General features: G+C 40.6%; 1 protein-coding gene across 5 annotated transcripts in view; it reads right to left on the minus strand.

Moving 5' to 3' along the window:
* The window catches only part of AGK (acylglycerol kinase), a 109,929-nt gene extending 94,189 nt beyond the window's left edge, over nucleotides 1-15,740 (minus strand). For all 5 annotated transcript variants that reach the window (XM_063099914.1, XM_063099912.1, XM_063099915.1 and 2 more), the window contains exons 1-2: nucleotides 15,710-15,740; nucleotides 9,664-9,789 (exon numbers count right to left, since the gene is read on the minus strand). In XM_063099914.1, coding sequence (XP_062955984.1) covers nucleotides 9,664-9,764 — 101 coding nt within the window. In that variant the 5' untranslated portion in view covers nucleotides 9,765-9,789; nucleotides 15,710-15,740. The remainder of the gene's footprint in view (nucleotides 1-9,663; nucleotides 9,790-15,709) is intronic.
* Nucleotides 15,741-15,966: the final 226 nt, after the last annotated feature.

The raw sequence follows: 15,966 nt of genomic DNA on the forward strand, positions 1-15,966 counted from the left end.
CTTCCTTTATTAAAGCCTTCCAATAATCTGGCTTTTTCTCCCATCCCACTGAAAACATGCAACTCTACTGTCAAGTCAAATTCTTTGCCCATCTCCAAAGATATACCGTGCACTTCCAATTTCTGCCTATGCTTAAGTAATTAATATCACCTAGAACACTGTTCCACTCATTCTGCAAAGCCCAACTCAAATGCTATCTTTGTTATGAGGGGGGAAAAGCCAACAGAAGAAAAGAAGCACTCTTTCTGATTGAGAGCTTTCTTTGTGCCAGGCACTGCTCTAAAAAAATCTGCACGACAACCTCATGAGATGGACACTATTACCTCCAGTTCACAGACAGAGAATTGAAGCACAGAGAGGCGAAGTAACTTAACCTGGGTTTATGCTGGTAAGTGTAAAGTCAAGATTCAATTCCATAGTGTCCCCCTCTCAACCATTTTGTTCTAGTGAACTCTCAGAAGTGATCCTTCTTAACTTATTCACGGATGGATCAGGCTGATCACATCTGAATCCACTGATAAATCTTAATACTTCCAAAAGCAGGACACACAGACACTGCCTCCTGAAGTGATACAGTAAGAAATCTACCACACACCTATAAGCATTCTTGACAAACAAATTGACTGGAACCTAATTATGTCTCCAGCTCAGTGCTTCTCAAACTAATGTGCATACAAATCACCTGGGGGGTGGGGTGGGATCTGGTTAAAATGCAGATTCTGACCCAGCAGGTCTGGGGTGGGGCCCAAGATGCTGCATTTCTAACAAGCTGCCAGGCGGTGCCTATGCTGCAGGAGCACGGCCCACACTGGGAAGAGCAGAACTCCAGAATCTGGATCTAATCAGCAGTTGGCAAGACACAGGAGGGATAAGAGGAACAAATCCAACAACTCATGGCTAGGACTAGAACCAGGCGAGGCAGGCACTTGTCTCAGGTGCAAAATTTAAGGGAGCACCAAAAAACACAGTAATGGAGATAAATGTTTTAATACAGTATTTTACAAAATAAAAATGAATGCAAAAAACCCATGATGATTACAATATTACAATTTTTAATAAAGTCAGAATCTGCATTAGTGATTTTTCTTTTTACCTCAGGCTCCACCATGGCTCTGCACAGTCCTGACACTACAGGGAAGCCAAATCTAGGGTATGAGAAATTCTACAAGGCAAAGTGTTGACCTAGTTTACCTAGTTTCCAAAACAAGTAAACACTATGAAGAGGAGAGGAGTTATAGTTCAAGAGACATAAGAGACAGACACCAAACGCAATACGTGAAACTTGTTTTGATATTAATTTGAACAAAACTAACTGTAAAACAGACCATTTGGGGTCAATAAGAAAAATACAAATACAGACTATTAGATGATATAAAATAATTATTTTTAATTTTGTTAACCTCATGATAATGGCAATGTAAGTTTTTTGAAGTCTTTACTTATTGGAGATAAGATACTGAAGTGTTTATGTGTAAAATAATATAATTTCTGTGATTTGCTTTTAAATACTACAGTAAAAAAAAAAAAAAAAGAGTAGAAAACTTAGATGAAACGAGATTAGTGAAATATTGATATTTGTTGTAGCTAGATGAGGTTACATGGGGATACATTATACTATTCTAATATTTATATGTTTAAAATTTCCATAAAAAGTTTTTAAAAATTAATCTTTTCCTGAGGCACCCCTAACATTTACTTTGTACCCCTCAAATAGGACATCACACATACCGCCATGTACATCTATAATAAAAATAGGTGCTATTTTTAATATGTGCCAGGAACTGTGATTATCTCATTAAAGTGTCACATAATGTTGTGACATATTGTATGAGTGAATAAAAGTAAAGTTTAGCAAGCTTAAACAACTTGCCCAAAGTCACACATCCAGAGAGTGGCAAAGGCAAAATTCAACCCCAGACCCAACTGACTCAGAAGCCCAGACTTTGAAGCACTAAATTGTAAAAATCCCTCCTATGCCCCAGGGGTATTATGGTGTGAGACAATCTCAGCTTACAGTTCTTCATTTCTGTCATGGTACCCAAGACACAGTAGACACTACCTGATTTTGAATTGTGGCTCTGACACTATTTGTATGAGCAAATTAATCTTGCTGTCCCTCAGTTTCTTCATCTGTATGGGGCTATTAATCTCATACTTCTATGAGATTAATAATCATCTTGTAGAGTTATGAAGAAGATAAACAGTTAATAAATGTAAAGTGCTTAGAATTGTGTTTGACACATAGCAACCACTGATTAAGTGTTAGCTATTATTATTATTATTGTACTAAGTACTCAATAAAATTGAGTGGCATTGAACACAGCCCTCAGGCAAACCCATAACCATTTATTTTTTTTAACTCTTCTAAGAAATTGTTTTTGACAACAGAACTTAAAAGGTGGGTCGCACCAAAGCTTAGAAAAGCCAATGTACAGTAATCAAGATTAATGTTCCTATGTTTGGAGGAAAAAGCCTCCAATACTAATAAAAACCTACAAACTCAGGGCCCAGGGCCATCACTACAGCATCACATTTGCTTTACAAGCTTAATGTTGAGGGATTTCTGGTGTTTGTGTGGGACTTAAAAACCTCCAGGAACGTACCAGGAATTCTAGCTAAGCTGAGAGGCTAGGTGCTCCAATACAAATAAATGGGAGGGAGTCCAAGGTCACAGGCCAAGGTAGGTGGCAGAACTGGTGCCAGAAGCACTGAGTCAAAGGAATAACTGGGAGCCAGGAGCCAGGACTAAGCAGGAGCAGAGCCACTGTTAACTGCTGCGCCAAGGAGTCAGTTGAGAAGTTGTGCCAAGGCTCACTGGCCACAATCATGGGGAGACAAACCAAAGCCAGGATAACCAAGCACAAGGTCCCCAACGATGAAGCAACACCTGAGCTCAAGACAGATGGACAAGTATTAGGACAGGGGTTGCTGGTTTTAAGCACTTAGGCCCTGCCTCTTTTGTGGTTATGTTGTGTCCATCATAAAATCGACTTTTCCAAGCTGTCATGTTACACATAGAAGGTAGGCTCAGATCTCATCTGAGTAGATAAGTATATAGAATGAAATGGAACCTCGGGGACACTAACAGACCGTCTGGCAGATCTTCATCCTCTTTCCACTGGCTATCTCTCAAGTCACTCACCGCCCAGTCACCAGCAGCACTTTGTTCTAACTCCCAAAGCACTGAGTATTTATTATATCAAATTTACTCACAATTACTAGCATTTACTGAACCCTTATATCTAGCAGACACTATGCTAAGAGCTTTACAGTTATCTCCTTTAATCCTTCAGTGACCCAGGGCTGGCTGGTTAGCTCAGTTGGTTAGATCGCAGGCTTCTAACACCAAGGTCACAGGTTCGGATCCTGACCATAACACCAAGGTCACAGGTTTGGATACTGACCAGCCACCAAAACAAAATAAAAGACAGTAATCCTTCAATGACCCAATGATATATTGTTATTATCCCCATTTTACAGTTGAAGAACCTAAAGCTTAGACAGCCCAGGGTCACAGTGCTAGCAAGTGTCAGTTCTGACTCCAGAGACAACTTTTATACTTCACTGCCTCCTGTCTTACGCTACTTTTAATTAGCAGACTCTTTGCTACTAAAAGGGCTAGAAGTGAGTGAGAGGTAAACTGCTGACATGATAAACAAAACAACCTGGAACCTAACCTTCCCCAGGGAACCCACAAAGCTTGGTAAGAGCAGTTGGGGAATGAACAACACTTAAGTTCTCTTTACTTTCAGCAAACAGGGTCATTTCTCCCTCTTCAATTGCTCTTACCGAGTTGAGAGCAGTCCCTGCTGCTCCTGTCAACTACTGCAACCTGCTGTGGGGAAATTATGCAGAGGGGAAAAAAAAAATCACAGATCTTTTCTTTGAAATTTGGAGGAATTCCCAAAGAAGAAATTTATAAATACAGTAATGATGCAATAAAGCCTTCAAATAAGTGGTATCTGTTGTCAAAAGACAAATTAAGGGCAGCAATCAAAAAAGGGACAGATAAAAGTAAATTAAAATATGCAATTTTTCCCAGATCAGTTGCAAAATTAATGTTTTTCTATTCACATAGAATGTCAAGAAAAGCAAGATCTGAGCTAGAAAAATATGATGACTCCAAAATCTATGTATCACACCTGAACACAACCATGTGGTTGTGATCACCTACCAAGTGTGTAGAATGAAACGGAACCTGGGAGACACTAACATTTAAGGGACGAGCAGAGCAAGAAGATACCCTAAAGGTAACTGAAAAGGATAGGGTCGAAGAGAATCAAATGTGGCAGACAAAGATCGAAAAGCATCCATTAATATGACAATAAGAGGCTGTTCATGACCTTGTCAAGAGAGGTTCAATCAAATGATGGGATAAAACCAAATTTTACTAAGCTTATTATAAAATAGAGGTAGAGACGGCAAGTGGGAGGTACACTTTCAAGTATGATAGAAATGGAGAAAGAGAGATAGGGCAGTAAATAAATGGGAATACACAGTTGAGTGAAGACACAGTTAAGCTAGGAAAAGATTCTGACAAATGGAGAAAGAAGTAGAAAGTATGAGACTAAGGATACAAGTGAGGGATTCTTTCCCCTTCATTTCCCAAAGAAGGGGAAAGAATGGGATGTAGATGGGAGTTGGGGGGCTGGTGCTGGGCAGGAGGATGGCAGCCTCAACCCCAAGACAGAGAGAAAAAACATACATGGGTGAAAGAGGAGATGGAGGCAACTGCCCAGTGTTTTTTATTTTCTCTTGGAAGTGGGAGTTAAGGTTGTCTGAGAATGAGAATAAAGGTAGGGCTGGAAAATAAAGAAATTCATGAATATTTCAAAATAAATTTTGTGAAAAATGGAAGAGTATCCTGACTACAAATGTAGTATATGATTTCCTTCAGGAGGACTCAGCAGCCTGGGCTGTGAGTTCAGAAGGGGCTGGGCTGATACTTTGCCCTCTGTGTACTCATCCCTTCATTCTCTTGCTTGTTCCTTCTTCCATAAATAAAATGTGTCAAGTAGCTTCTATGTGTTGGGCCGTGAGGACAACATGGAGCAAGACAAACAGGATACCCACCTTTAGAGTCTTATGAGATAAGAGAAAAAACAAACAGAATAAAAAATTACAATAACAATGAGTGTTATATAGGAGGAGTTCATAGTACTATTGAGAAAAAGGAGGAAGGTTGTCTGACCCAGACTGGAGGGGACAGACACGACTTCCTGGAAGAAATAACATTTGAAACCTCGAAAATTGATAGTTGCCTGGGGAAGAAGAGAAAGGGAGAATGTTCCAGGAGGGAACATGTGCAAGGACCCTCCAAGAAACCCTGAAACAGAAAGAACATGTCATGTTGGAAGACCTTCAGTTCCACATGCTAAAGAAGATGGGGCAAGGCTGGAGATCTGTGCAGATGGGGACAGGCTCGTGTAGAGCTGGTAAGAATTTTGCACTTGAGTCTAAAAGCAATGGCAATCTGCACTTGTAAAACATCCCTCTGGCAATGGTGTGCAAAAGAGATTAGAAAAAGGCAACAGAAAGTGCTAGGAGAACAGTTAGGAGGCTACTGATAAGAATTCAGGCAAGAGATGGTGGGAGTATGGACAAAGGTGGTGACAGTGAGGACAGACAGAAGAGATTTAGAGAATAGGTACTGAGGACCAAGGAGAATGCCAATACCCCACACACAACCCATTTGATAGGGCAAGGGAGCTTCTACTCAAGAAGTCTACAGGGTAAGATTTTTCTCAGGAAACAATTAGATTAGTATAAAGAAAGGATGTGAGAAATGTTCTCTAAAAAGATTGGGGATACATAGTTTGGAAAGAAAAAAAAAAGGCAAGCTAGTCAGTTAGCTCAGTTGGTTACAGTGTGGTGCTGTTAACACTAAGGTCCAGGGTTCAATCTCCATACCACCAAAAAGAACAAGAAAAAAGAAAGGCAACCCAAAGAAAGTGCTTCAACATAATAAAGGCCATATATGAAAAGCCCACAGCTAACATTACTCTCAGTGAAAAACTGAAAGCTTGAGGAATAAGGAAAAGGATGTCCACTTTTGCCATTTCTACTCAACATAGTCCTGTAGGTCCTAACCAGAGCAATTAGGCAAGAAAAATAAATGAGGCATACAAATTGGGAAGGAAGAGGTAAAATTATCTCTGTTCACAGATGTTATGATCTTATATGTGGAAAACCCTAAAACACACACAAAAAGTTATAACTAATAAATGACTTCAGCGAAGTTGCAGGATAAAAAACAGAAAAAAAAATCAGTTGTTTCTATATACAATGAACAATACAAAAAGGAAATTAAGAAAACAATCCAATTTACAATAGCATCAAAAAGAATAAAATACTTAGGAATGAATTTAACCAAGGAGGTGAAAGATTTATACACTAAAAACGACAAAAACAAATAAATGGAAAGACATCCCCTGTTCATGGATTGGAAGACTTAATATTGTTAAAATGCCCATACCACAAAGCAATCTACAGATTGAATGCAATCCTTATCAAAATCCCAATGGCATTTTTTGAAGAAATAGCAAACAACTATCCTAAAATTTATATGGATTGTCAAGTGACCCCAAGCCAATGTGAAAAAAGAACAAAGCTGGAGGTCTCATACTTCTTAATTTCAAAACATATTACAAAGCTACAGTAATCAAAACAGTTTGGTGCTGTCCTAAAGACAGACATAGACCAATGGAACAGAATAGAGAGCCCAGAAATAAAGCCTTGTTGGTCAAGTGATCTTCAATGAGGATGCCAAGACCACACAATGCAGAAATGACAGTCTTCAAGAAATGGTGTCAGGAAGTCTAAATATTCACATGCAAAAGAATCAAGTTAGACCCTTACCTTTCACCATATACAAAAATTAATTAGAAATAGACTAAATACCATTTAATTAAATACCATTAAATACCATTTAAAACATAAGGCCTAAAACTATAAAACTCCTAGAAGAAAACATTGAAGAAAAGCTTCATTACATTGGATTTGGCAATGATTTCGTAGGTATGATATCAAAAGCACAGGCAACAAAAGTAAAATTAGACAAATGGGACTACATCAAACTTAAAAACTGTGCGTCAAAGGACACAATCAACATAGTGAAAAGGCAACCTACAAAATGGGAGAAATTATTTGTAAATCATGTATCTCCTAAGAAGTTAATATCCAGAACATGTAAAGAACTCTTATTATCTCAACAACAACAAAAATAACCCAATTAAAAAATGGGCAAAGGACTTGAACACATGGACATACAAATGACCAATGAGTGCTTAATATCACTAATCCTTAGAGAAATGAAAATCAAAACCACAATGAAACATCATCTCACATCATTAGGGTGGCCACTATCAAAAACAAAAGACAGAAAATAAAAAGCATTGGTGAGTATGTGGAGAAACTGAAACACTTGTGCACTGTTGGTGGGACTGTAAAATGATGCAGCTGCTATGGAAAACAGTATGAGAGTTCCCCCCAAAATTAAAAACAGGGCTGGCTGTTTAGCTCAGCTGGTTAGAGCACGGTGTTATAACACCAAGGTCAAGGGTCTGGATCCCTGTACCAGCCAGCCACATAAAAAAATAAATAAATAAAATAAATAGAATTACCATACAATCCAGCAATCCCACTTATAGGCATATATACATCCAAAAGAATTTATTCATAGCAGCATTACTCACAATAGCCTAGAGAAAGAAGTAACTCAAATGGCCACTGACAGATGAATGGATAAAGGAAATGTGGTGTATATAAATATATAAACACACATATATACATATATACAACGGAATATTATTCAGCCTTAAAAAATAAGGAAACCCTGCCAAATGTTATAACATCGATGAACCTTCAGGACATTTTACTAAGTGAAACTAGCCAGTCACAGAAAGACAAATACTGTATGACTCTACTTACTTATACAAGGCATCTAAAGTAGTCAAACTCACAGAAACAGAAAGTAGAATGGTGGTTACCAAGGGGTGGGGGAAGGAGGAAATGGGGAGTTATTGTTCAACTGATACAGAATTTCAGTTTTGCGAGATAAAAAAGTTCTAGAGATTGGTTGCATAAGAATATGAACATATTTAACACCACTGAACTATACACTTACAAATGGTTAAGGTTGTAAATCTTACGTTACATGTTTTATTAATTTAAAAATAAAAGGGGCTAACTAGTACCAGAGCATGCAGGAGAAAAGTTTGAGAGAAAGAAGAGCAGCAGGACAGTACAGGTTTGCAATATGGTCAGTAACCTTGAATGTAAAAGGTAGAGACAGAACAAAATGAGGTCTCCAGGCTCCTACCACATCTCTGATTAAAGCTATTTCACATCCAATTCAGAATGAGGCCTCTGTTAGTGCTAGAGACATTTTTTAAAGTCTCAGGGCTACAAGGGCAAGAAATTATTATGGCAACTCTACAGACATTCTGAACAGGGGTCATAGTTCCTCAAATCTGTACCTAGCTGTAGAAACAGCAATAATCCTCACTGGGTGCGAGGTTCTCCCTGATTGAGCCTAGACTGGATGCTCATGCAAAAAAAAAGACAGTATAGGGCCTTTTTCTTGAGGACTCAAGTATAGTTAAAAAAGGGAAGAGAAGCCAAACATCACACGCCTCATATTCCATTTGTTAAAATATCTGCTCCACCCTTTTCTTTTTTGATATTACAAATGTTAAGCTTCTTAGGTCTGCTCTTTTCTTTAGATGCTAGCTAATGGAATTCGAGTGCTTAGCCTTGGGAATACTTAGAAGGAAAAGAAGGGGAATATGTTCTTTACAGCTTCAAACACAGAGACACCATGCTGCTCATAAAGTTATTTCTGACAGTCGTGATTGAGAATGTTCACAAGAGTATGGGTATAAATCTCCTTCCCAGTATGAAGACTTCTATTAGCAAACATAGCTGTTCTGTTTTCTGTTTAACAAAGCAGACATTTAAAACACCTGGATTTCAGAGAGAGTGTTGCTATGTACTTATGATGTAGCCCTTAATCTCCAAAAGATTGCAATTGGATTGGCTCTCTTAATAGCATGTGTGATTTTTATACAAAAACTTCTCTGTTTATTTAAATCTCATTATCATATTAAATCAGAAGAGGAGCTCTGGCACTTTCTTCTTCTCCCTATGGCTGAAGGCTAATAAAATCTATGACTGCTGAATTCCTTGTTCAAACAAAAGGTCTGAAAGTCTTCTAATTTCAATTAACCTAGGCTAATGGAAAGACAAGGGTAGTCACAGGGGATGGAGGAAGGAGATTTAGCAAGTGTACGGCAACGAGAGTGATGACAGATCAAGAGCCCATAGTAAAACACGGAAGGCATAAAATCCCAAGGAGATATACTCATTAGAGTTCCAAACCCTGTCTACTACTAACTCTAGGATAGGCATCAATTTCTTCAACTATAAATAAAATGAGTAAAAATAGCATCCTTCCCAGTCTCACTACTATAATCTATACCCACTACAGTATGAGTGTTAACAGCTCCAGTTATACAGAACTGTTTACAACAAGAAGTCTTTGTCTTTGTTTTTGGTTTGAATGACATTTTTCTTTTACACCACAATGTTTTGTAGAGACAAGCACAGCTGAACAAGATTTTAACCTCAGGCCCTCTCAGGCTGTTTGGGCTGTCAGATATTTACCAGTGTTTTCCATAGAGCCAGTGGCCTCCCCATGTCAGCAGGCAGAGCCCAGCTGTAGTTTTCTTCCAATGATTCCTAAGTGTTTTAAAGAACACAGTCATCTTCTCCTAAGGATTTGCTAGGTTCCTAGAGGCAGAAAGAGAATAAAGAAAAAAAATCATTATCCAAGGTGATCATGTTGCATCCTTATTATGCTGTCTTCCATTCTTCATCCTCTCTCTCTCTTTTACTCCCTTCCTTCCCCCCTCCTTACCACTTCTCTGGCCTCTGCTCATCTTCTCCCTTCTAGTGCAATCATCTTCACCTTCTCACCCATCCACCTACCTTTGTTTCTTTCTTCCTTCACATCCTGCCACCTAAACTACAGTTCTTCCTTCTCAGATCACATTTTCCTCATTGTGTTAGAAGAAGGGGGTAGAGAGACAGAAAGAGGGGAAGGGAATTCCAAGCTTCCTTGGGTTTTTCTGTCTTCTTAATGTCTCTCTATATGGTAACCCCCCACTTTATCCACAGGGGATATGTTCCAAGACCCCCCATGGATGCCTAAAACCGCAGATAGACCAAACCCTATATACACTATGTATTTTCCTATACATACATACCTATGATAAAGTTTGACGTACGATAGCAAAACTAGCAACAATTTATTTTTCCTTCTTCACACAGAGAAGATTCTTTCTTACAGTAGCTCATAGCAACCTCATCATATGATTTTTTTTTTTTCTTTCCTTATTAAGTTGAGAACTTTCACCTTTTCACTTAACAGAAGCACTTTGTGGCTTCTCTGTGGTATATCCAAATGACCCGCATCACCACTCTTGCGCTTTGGGCCATTCTTAAGTAAAATAAGGGTGACTTGAACACAAGCACGACAATACGATACCGTGACAGTCGATCTAATAAACTTATGAAAAAGCAACATGTTACTAATAAGTTTTTCTTCTTCTATTGTTCTGTTTCCTTGATCCCACGTTATAAAACCTATTGTTCTGCTATTTCCCCATGGAATTTGAAGCCAAATAAGTCCATTTTCAATGGTAACAAAATGATGTCAGGGCCTAAAGTTTTGGTCAACATCTCAAAATTATTAAATTAAGTTTGGCCTAAAGGTGTCTTCTGATGTAGTAAACTAACTTGATGTGCAAACTGTAATCTACTCTTGTAACAAGTAGGCGATTCTCAGCCAATTACACGCAGCCAACTATACAAAGTGTTCAAATAAGACAAACAGCCAGCTGTAACGAAACCATACCTCACTTCCATTTTCCATACATTACTTTCCTTTTTCTGTCTGTAAATCTTAGCCAACCACACGGCAGCCCCAGAGTCGCTCTGAACCTATTGTGGTTCTGGCAGCTGCCTGATTTGTGAATCATTCTTTACTCAATTAAACTGTTATACTTTAAAATAAAATAAAATTGCAATGTATTTTCTAAGTTTTCTAAAATGACTACAAATTATTTTCTAAACAGATAAAAATTTAAACAAAAATTTTATGACTATGTGCAAGTGAGGTAAATAGACCAAGGAAAAAAAGCCACTTCCACTGAAGAGTCTAGTTCTCCTATTACTCCCTGTAAACCCCACTGGTTAAAACTTCTCTCAAGGAAAGAAACATCCTCATCACAAGCAGCAATGAAGCCGGTGTCAGGGAGCCCACGTTCCCGTGAATCCATACACCATCCAGGCTGGTACATAAAGGATCCCAAAGGCCCACCTAATCCTTAAACTCCTCTTCATCTGGCCCTAAACCATTCCTTTATTCAAGAGGCCTTTAATACACACTTCTATGCTAGGCTTTGTACTAGGTGCTAAGGCAGAGAAGAGTAAGTCCCACTCTCAGGTGCTCACATCTGCTAAACCCACAATTATAACACAATTCAATTAATTTTGTACAGTGGGACAAATGTTGAGAGGCAAGCAAAGTTCTGTTAGAGTCCACAAGAATGACCTTAACGTAGCTTGGGGGCAAGGGTCCAATGCAAGGTCAGGAACGTCTTCCCTGAGTCTTGAAGAATGAGGAGGAGTCTATGTGTATGCTATGGTCTCAGGGTCTGTGTTTCCCCAAAATTCATCTGTTGAAGCCTTAATTCCCAATGTGATGGTATTAGAAGATGGTGCCTTTGGGAGATAATTGTGTCATGTGGGTGGCAGCCTCATAAATGGCATATAAGAGGAGACACCAGAGAGATGGTCTCTCTCTCTCTCTGCCATGTAAAGGTACAGCAAGAAGACAGCCGTCTGCAAACCAGGAAGAGGGCCCTCACCAAGCACCCAACCATGCTGGCACCCTGACTTCTGACTTCTAGTCTCCAGAAACGTGAGAAAAAGTTTTCTGTTGTTTAATCCACCCTGTCTATGGTATTTTTGTTATAGCAGCCCAAACTAAGACAGTGTACAAAGGCGTAAAAAACAGCAAGGTATGTTCAGAGAAACACAGGTAGGTAGTACATGAGAGAAGAGATTTCTTTTCTCGCCCATCTCAAGGTTCATGGCCAACCTCTATAACAAAAGGCAGATTAACAAGAGAAAAACATGCAAATTTATTTAATGTAAGTTTGATGTGACACAGGAACGTTTAGAACTGAAGACCCAAAGAAAAAGGGAAACCTGTGTATTTTTATGCTAAGTCTGACAGTCATGAAGAAGTACAATTGGATAAAGGGGATATGATCTAATAGTAATAAAGTGGATGTGAACTTAGCAGGGCCTGTTTGTTCATATTCATTTCTGTGTCCTTGTGTCTTCAGAGACAACAGCACTGGGTACTTCTCCATAAGGGTCTTACACAGAGGAAGGTCAGAGAATTCTTTTATGGCCTGCTTCAGGGGAGAAGGGCACGAGAAGGTCAGAGAGTGACCCTCCCGCTTCTGCTATTTCCTCAAATGCCAAGGTGCCATATTTTGGGGTAGCAGGTTGTATTAGTCCATTTCTGTCGCTTATAACACCATAACTGAAACTGGATGATTTGTAAGAAAACGAAACTTATTGCTTTCAGAGTCCAGGAAGTCCAAAGGCCAGGGAACACAGCTGGTGAAGGCCCTGGTGGTGGCAACAGTGACCCAGGGGTTTCACATGGCAGAAATGGTGAAGCAGAGAGATTCTCACATGCTGCCCTTTTAAAGCCCTCAGAACCATGCCCATGACCACCATTATCAATCCATTCACTAGGCACGGTCCTCAGAATCTAATTACCTCTTCAAGGACCCACCTTTCAATTACGATAATGGGATTTCCCACTTAAGTTGCAATGAGGATTAAGGTTCAGTGACTTAAAACTTGGAGGACACAGTTCAATCCATATCACATGTCCTGAACCCAACCAGTAGTCTGTTATGGATAAAAAATAAGGTAAATAAGGAGTGTCTGGAACAGGGGTTCAACTTTTAATGTAGAACTCGTTAAAATGAATAGAACCTGTTAAAAACAAAGATTCTTGAGCATTACGCCACAAAGATTCTCATTTGTTCTGGAATTGGGCTGTTGTCTTCATTTTTTTTTTTTTTTTTTGAAGTTCTGTTGATTTTTTTTTTTTTTTAATTTTATTTTCTCGATATACATTGTGGCTGATTATTGCTCCCCATCACCAAAACCTCCCTCCCTTCCCCCTCCCCCCTCCCCCCCAACAATGTCCTTTCTGTTTGCTTGTCGTATCAACTTCAAGTAATTGTGGTTGTTATATCTTCTTCCCCCCCCCCCCGGTTTTGTGTGTGTGTGTGTGCGTGAATTTATATATTAATTTTTAGCTCCCACCAATAAGTGAGAACATGTGGTATTTCTCTTTCTGTGCCTGACTTGTTTCACTTAATATAATTCTCTCAAGGTCCATCCATGTTGTTGCAAATGGCAGTATTTCATTCGTTTTTATAGCTGAGTAGTATTCCATTGTGTAGATGTACCACACTTTCCGTATCCACTCATCTGATGATGGACATTTGGGCTGGTTCCAATTCTTGGCTATTGTAAAGAGTGCTGCGATGAACATTGGGGAACAGGTATACCTTCGACTTGATGATTTCCATTCCTCTGGGTATATTCCCAACAGTGGGATAGCTGGGTCGTATGGTAGATCTATCTGCAGTTGTTTGAGGAACCTCCATACCATTTTCCATAGAGGCTGCACCATTTTGCAGTCCCACCAACAATGTATGAGAGTTCCTTTTTCTCCGCAACCTCGCCAGCATTTATCGTTCAGGGTCTTTTGGATTTTAGCCATCCTAACTGGGGTTAGGTGGTATCTCAGTGTGGTTTTGATTTGCATTTCCCGGATGCTGAGTGATGTTGAGCATTTTTTCATATGTCTGTTGGCCATTTGTATATCTTCCTTAGAGAAATGCCTGCTTAGCTCTTTTGCCCATTTTTTAATTGGGTTGCTTGTTTTCTTCTTGTAAAGTTGTTTGAGTTCCTGTTGTCTTCATTTTAACAAGTACTCCCATCGTTCTAAAGGAGGTCAGCACCACACCACACTGTGAGAAACAGTAGTTTAGAGATAAAGAGCTGGGGGTGTGAGATGAGGGGCAGCTGAGGGTGGTGGTGCAGGAAAGATTAGAAAACAATGAAAAAGCTTTGGTGGAATTTAAGCAGGTGAGTGATATGATCATATCTGAACTGTAGAAAGATCCATTTGTAGAAGATGTAAAGCTAAAGAGAACTATTAGGAAGTTATTACTATAATCTGTAGGCACACAAAGGAAGAAGTAACAGAGAGAAGAAGGACTTTGGGAGTTTTAGAAAATAGAAATTGGCAGCACTAGGTGATCAATTAATTGTAGGAGTTGAGAAGCCAGGTTTTGTGCTGGGCTACTGGTTGGTTGCATAATGATTTCAATCATCTAGATTTGGGTTACAAGTTTGTGGAGAAAGGTAGTGTGTGCAGTTTAGGAGATACTGAGTTTGACATGCCTGTAGGACATCCACATGAAAACGTCCAGTGATGTCTGGATTTAGGAGTTTGAAGCTAGTAGAAATTGGGCAGAAGATATCAATTTGCGACATACGGGTGTGAATGTCAAGGTAAAATCACCCAAGGTGATAGCAGAATGAAAAGAATGCCAATTAGATATTAGAAAACAATCTGAGAGTTTGTAAGTCTGCTTAAAGGTCATCCCTGACCCAACAGAACTCCCTTTGTGTCACAAATAAAAGATTCATATGTTATAAAAATTAAGTGGAAATATGCAGGCATCCTAGTGTAGTAGAAAGAGCACTGGTCCAGGAGGTCGGGAACTAGAGAGCCTGGGTAAGGTATTAACTTCTGCTTCTATTTCTTCACTAGTAAAAAGATACATCACCTGCCCAGATGACCTCATTTGGCTGTGAAGATCACATGTGACAGGGTTGTGAATGTACTTTGCAAATTTTCCTGTATTTAAGTTATCATCACAATATGTAATATATTAGTTAACAGTACACATACTCCCTTCGAAGTAAAATTCTCATTACCCTATCTCAGTAAAAGTCTCATTTTTCTATGTTCAAATTAACATATCTTGTCTGAAAAACAAGCTCTTTTTTCAAAGAACGCCCAAATTCTAACTGTACTCGACCCTCCTGAAGAGTAAGGTGGGGTTTTTTTCCACTGGCCAGTGGATCCCTCCTGGGCAGGTTCTGTCTATCCACGTGCAGCCCCACAACCTAGTAAGGCGCCGAGAATGAATGAGCCCATCGACCTATCGATCGACCAGGTACTACTCGCCCCATTTTGCAAATGAGTGCGCTGAAACCCACGGGGAAAAGTGAGCGGGGCTCCAAAAGTTAGCAACAGCCCTGGAACTCGAACTCAGGACCCCCGACTCCCGCGGTGACCCCGGGATCCGCGCGGAGCCCTTCGCCACCGCTCGGCGCGGCCCTCGATCACACCCTCCCGCCGCGCCGCCGCCCACGCCCGCGGTGCGGACGCCGCGGTCTCCGAGGCCCGGGTCGCCACAGCCTCCGGCCCAGCGCGGCACCGACAGCTCCAACCCCCGGCCCCGAGGCCCCCAGCTCGCGTCTCGCCCCAGCCCCGCGCTCCGCGCTCCGCTCCCCGCCCCGGCACCGCCTCACTCACCACGGCCGGTCCGGCTCACGGCCCTGCTCTTCCTGTGTGCTCCCTCCACAGTCCCCCGCTGGTTCAGGGGAAACCGGTGCCGCCGCCCTCGGGTTCCGCCGGGGGCTGCGCGGGCCGAGCGGGCGGGCTTGGGGCGGGACCCCCGCCCTGACGCTCCGGAGGGTGGGGTGGGCGCGGCGCCGCCCTGGGCCTGCCTGGCTGCTATTTCCTTCGCTCGTTCAGTTCAGTCGTCCTTTCATCCGACCATCTCTCGCCTG

Source organism: Cynocephalus volans, chromosome 6, assembly GCF_027409185.1.
Source record: "Cynocephalus volans isolate mCynVol1 chromosome 6, mCynVol1.pri, whole genome shotgun sequence".
In the NCBI taxonomy this organism is placed as follows: domain Eukaryota; kingdom Metazoa; phylum Chordata; class Mammalia; order Dermoptera; family Cynocephalidae; genus Cynocephalus; species Cynocephalus volans.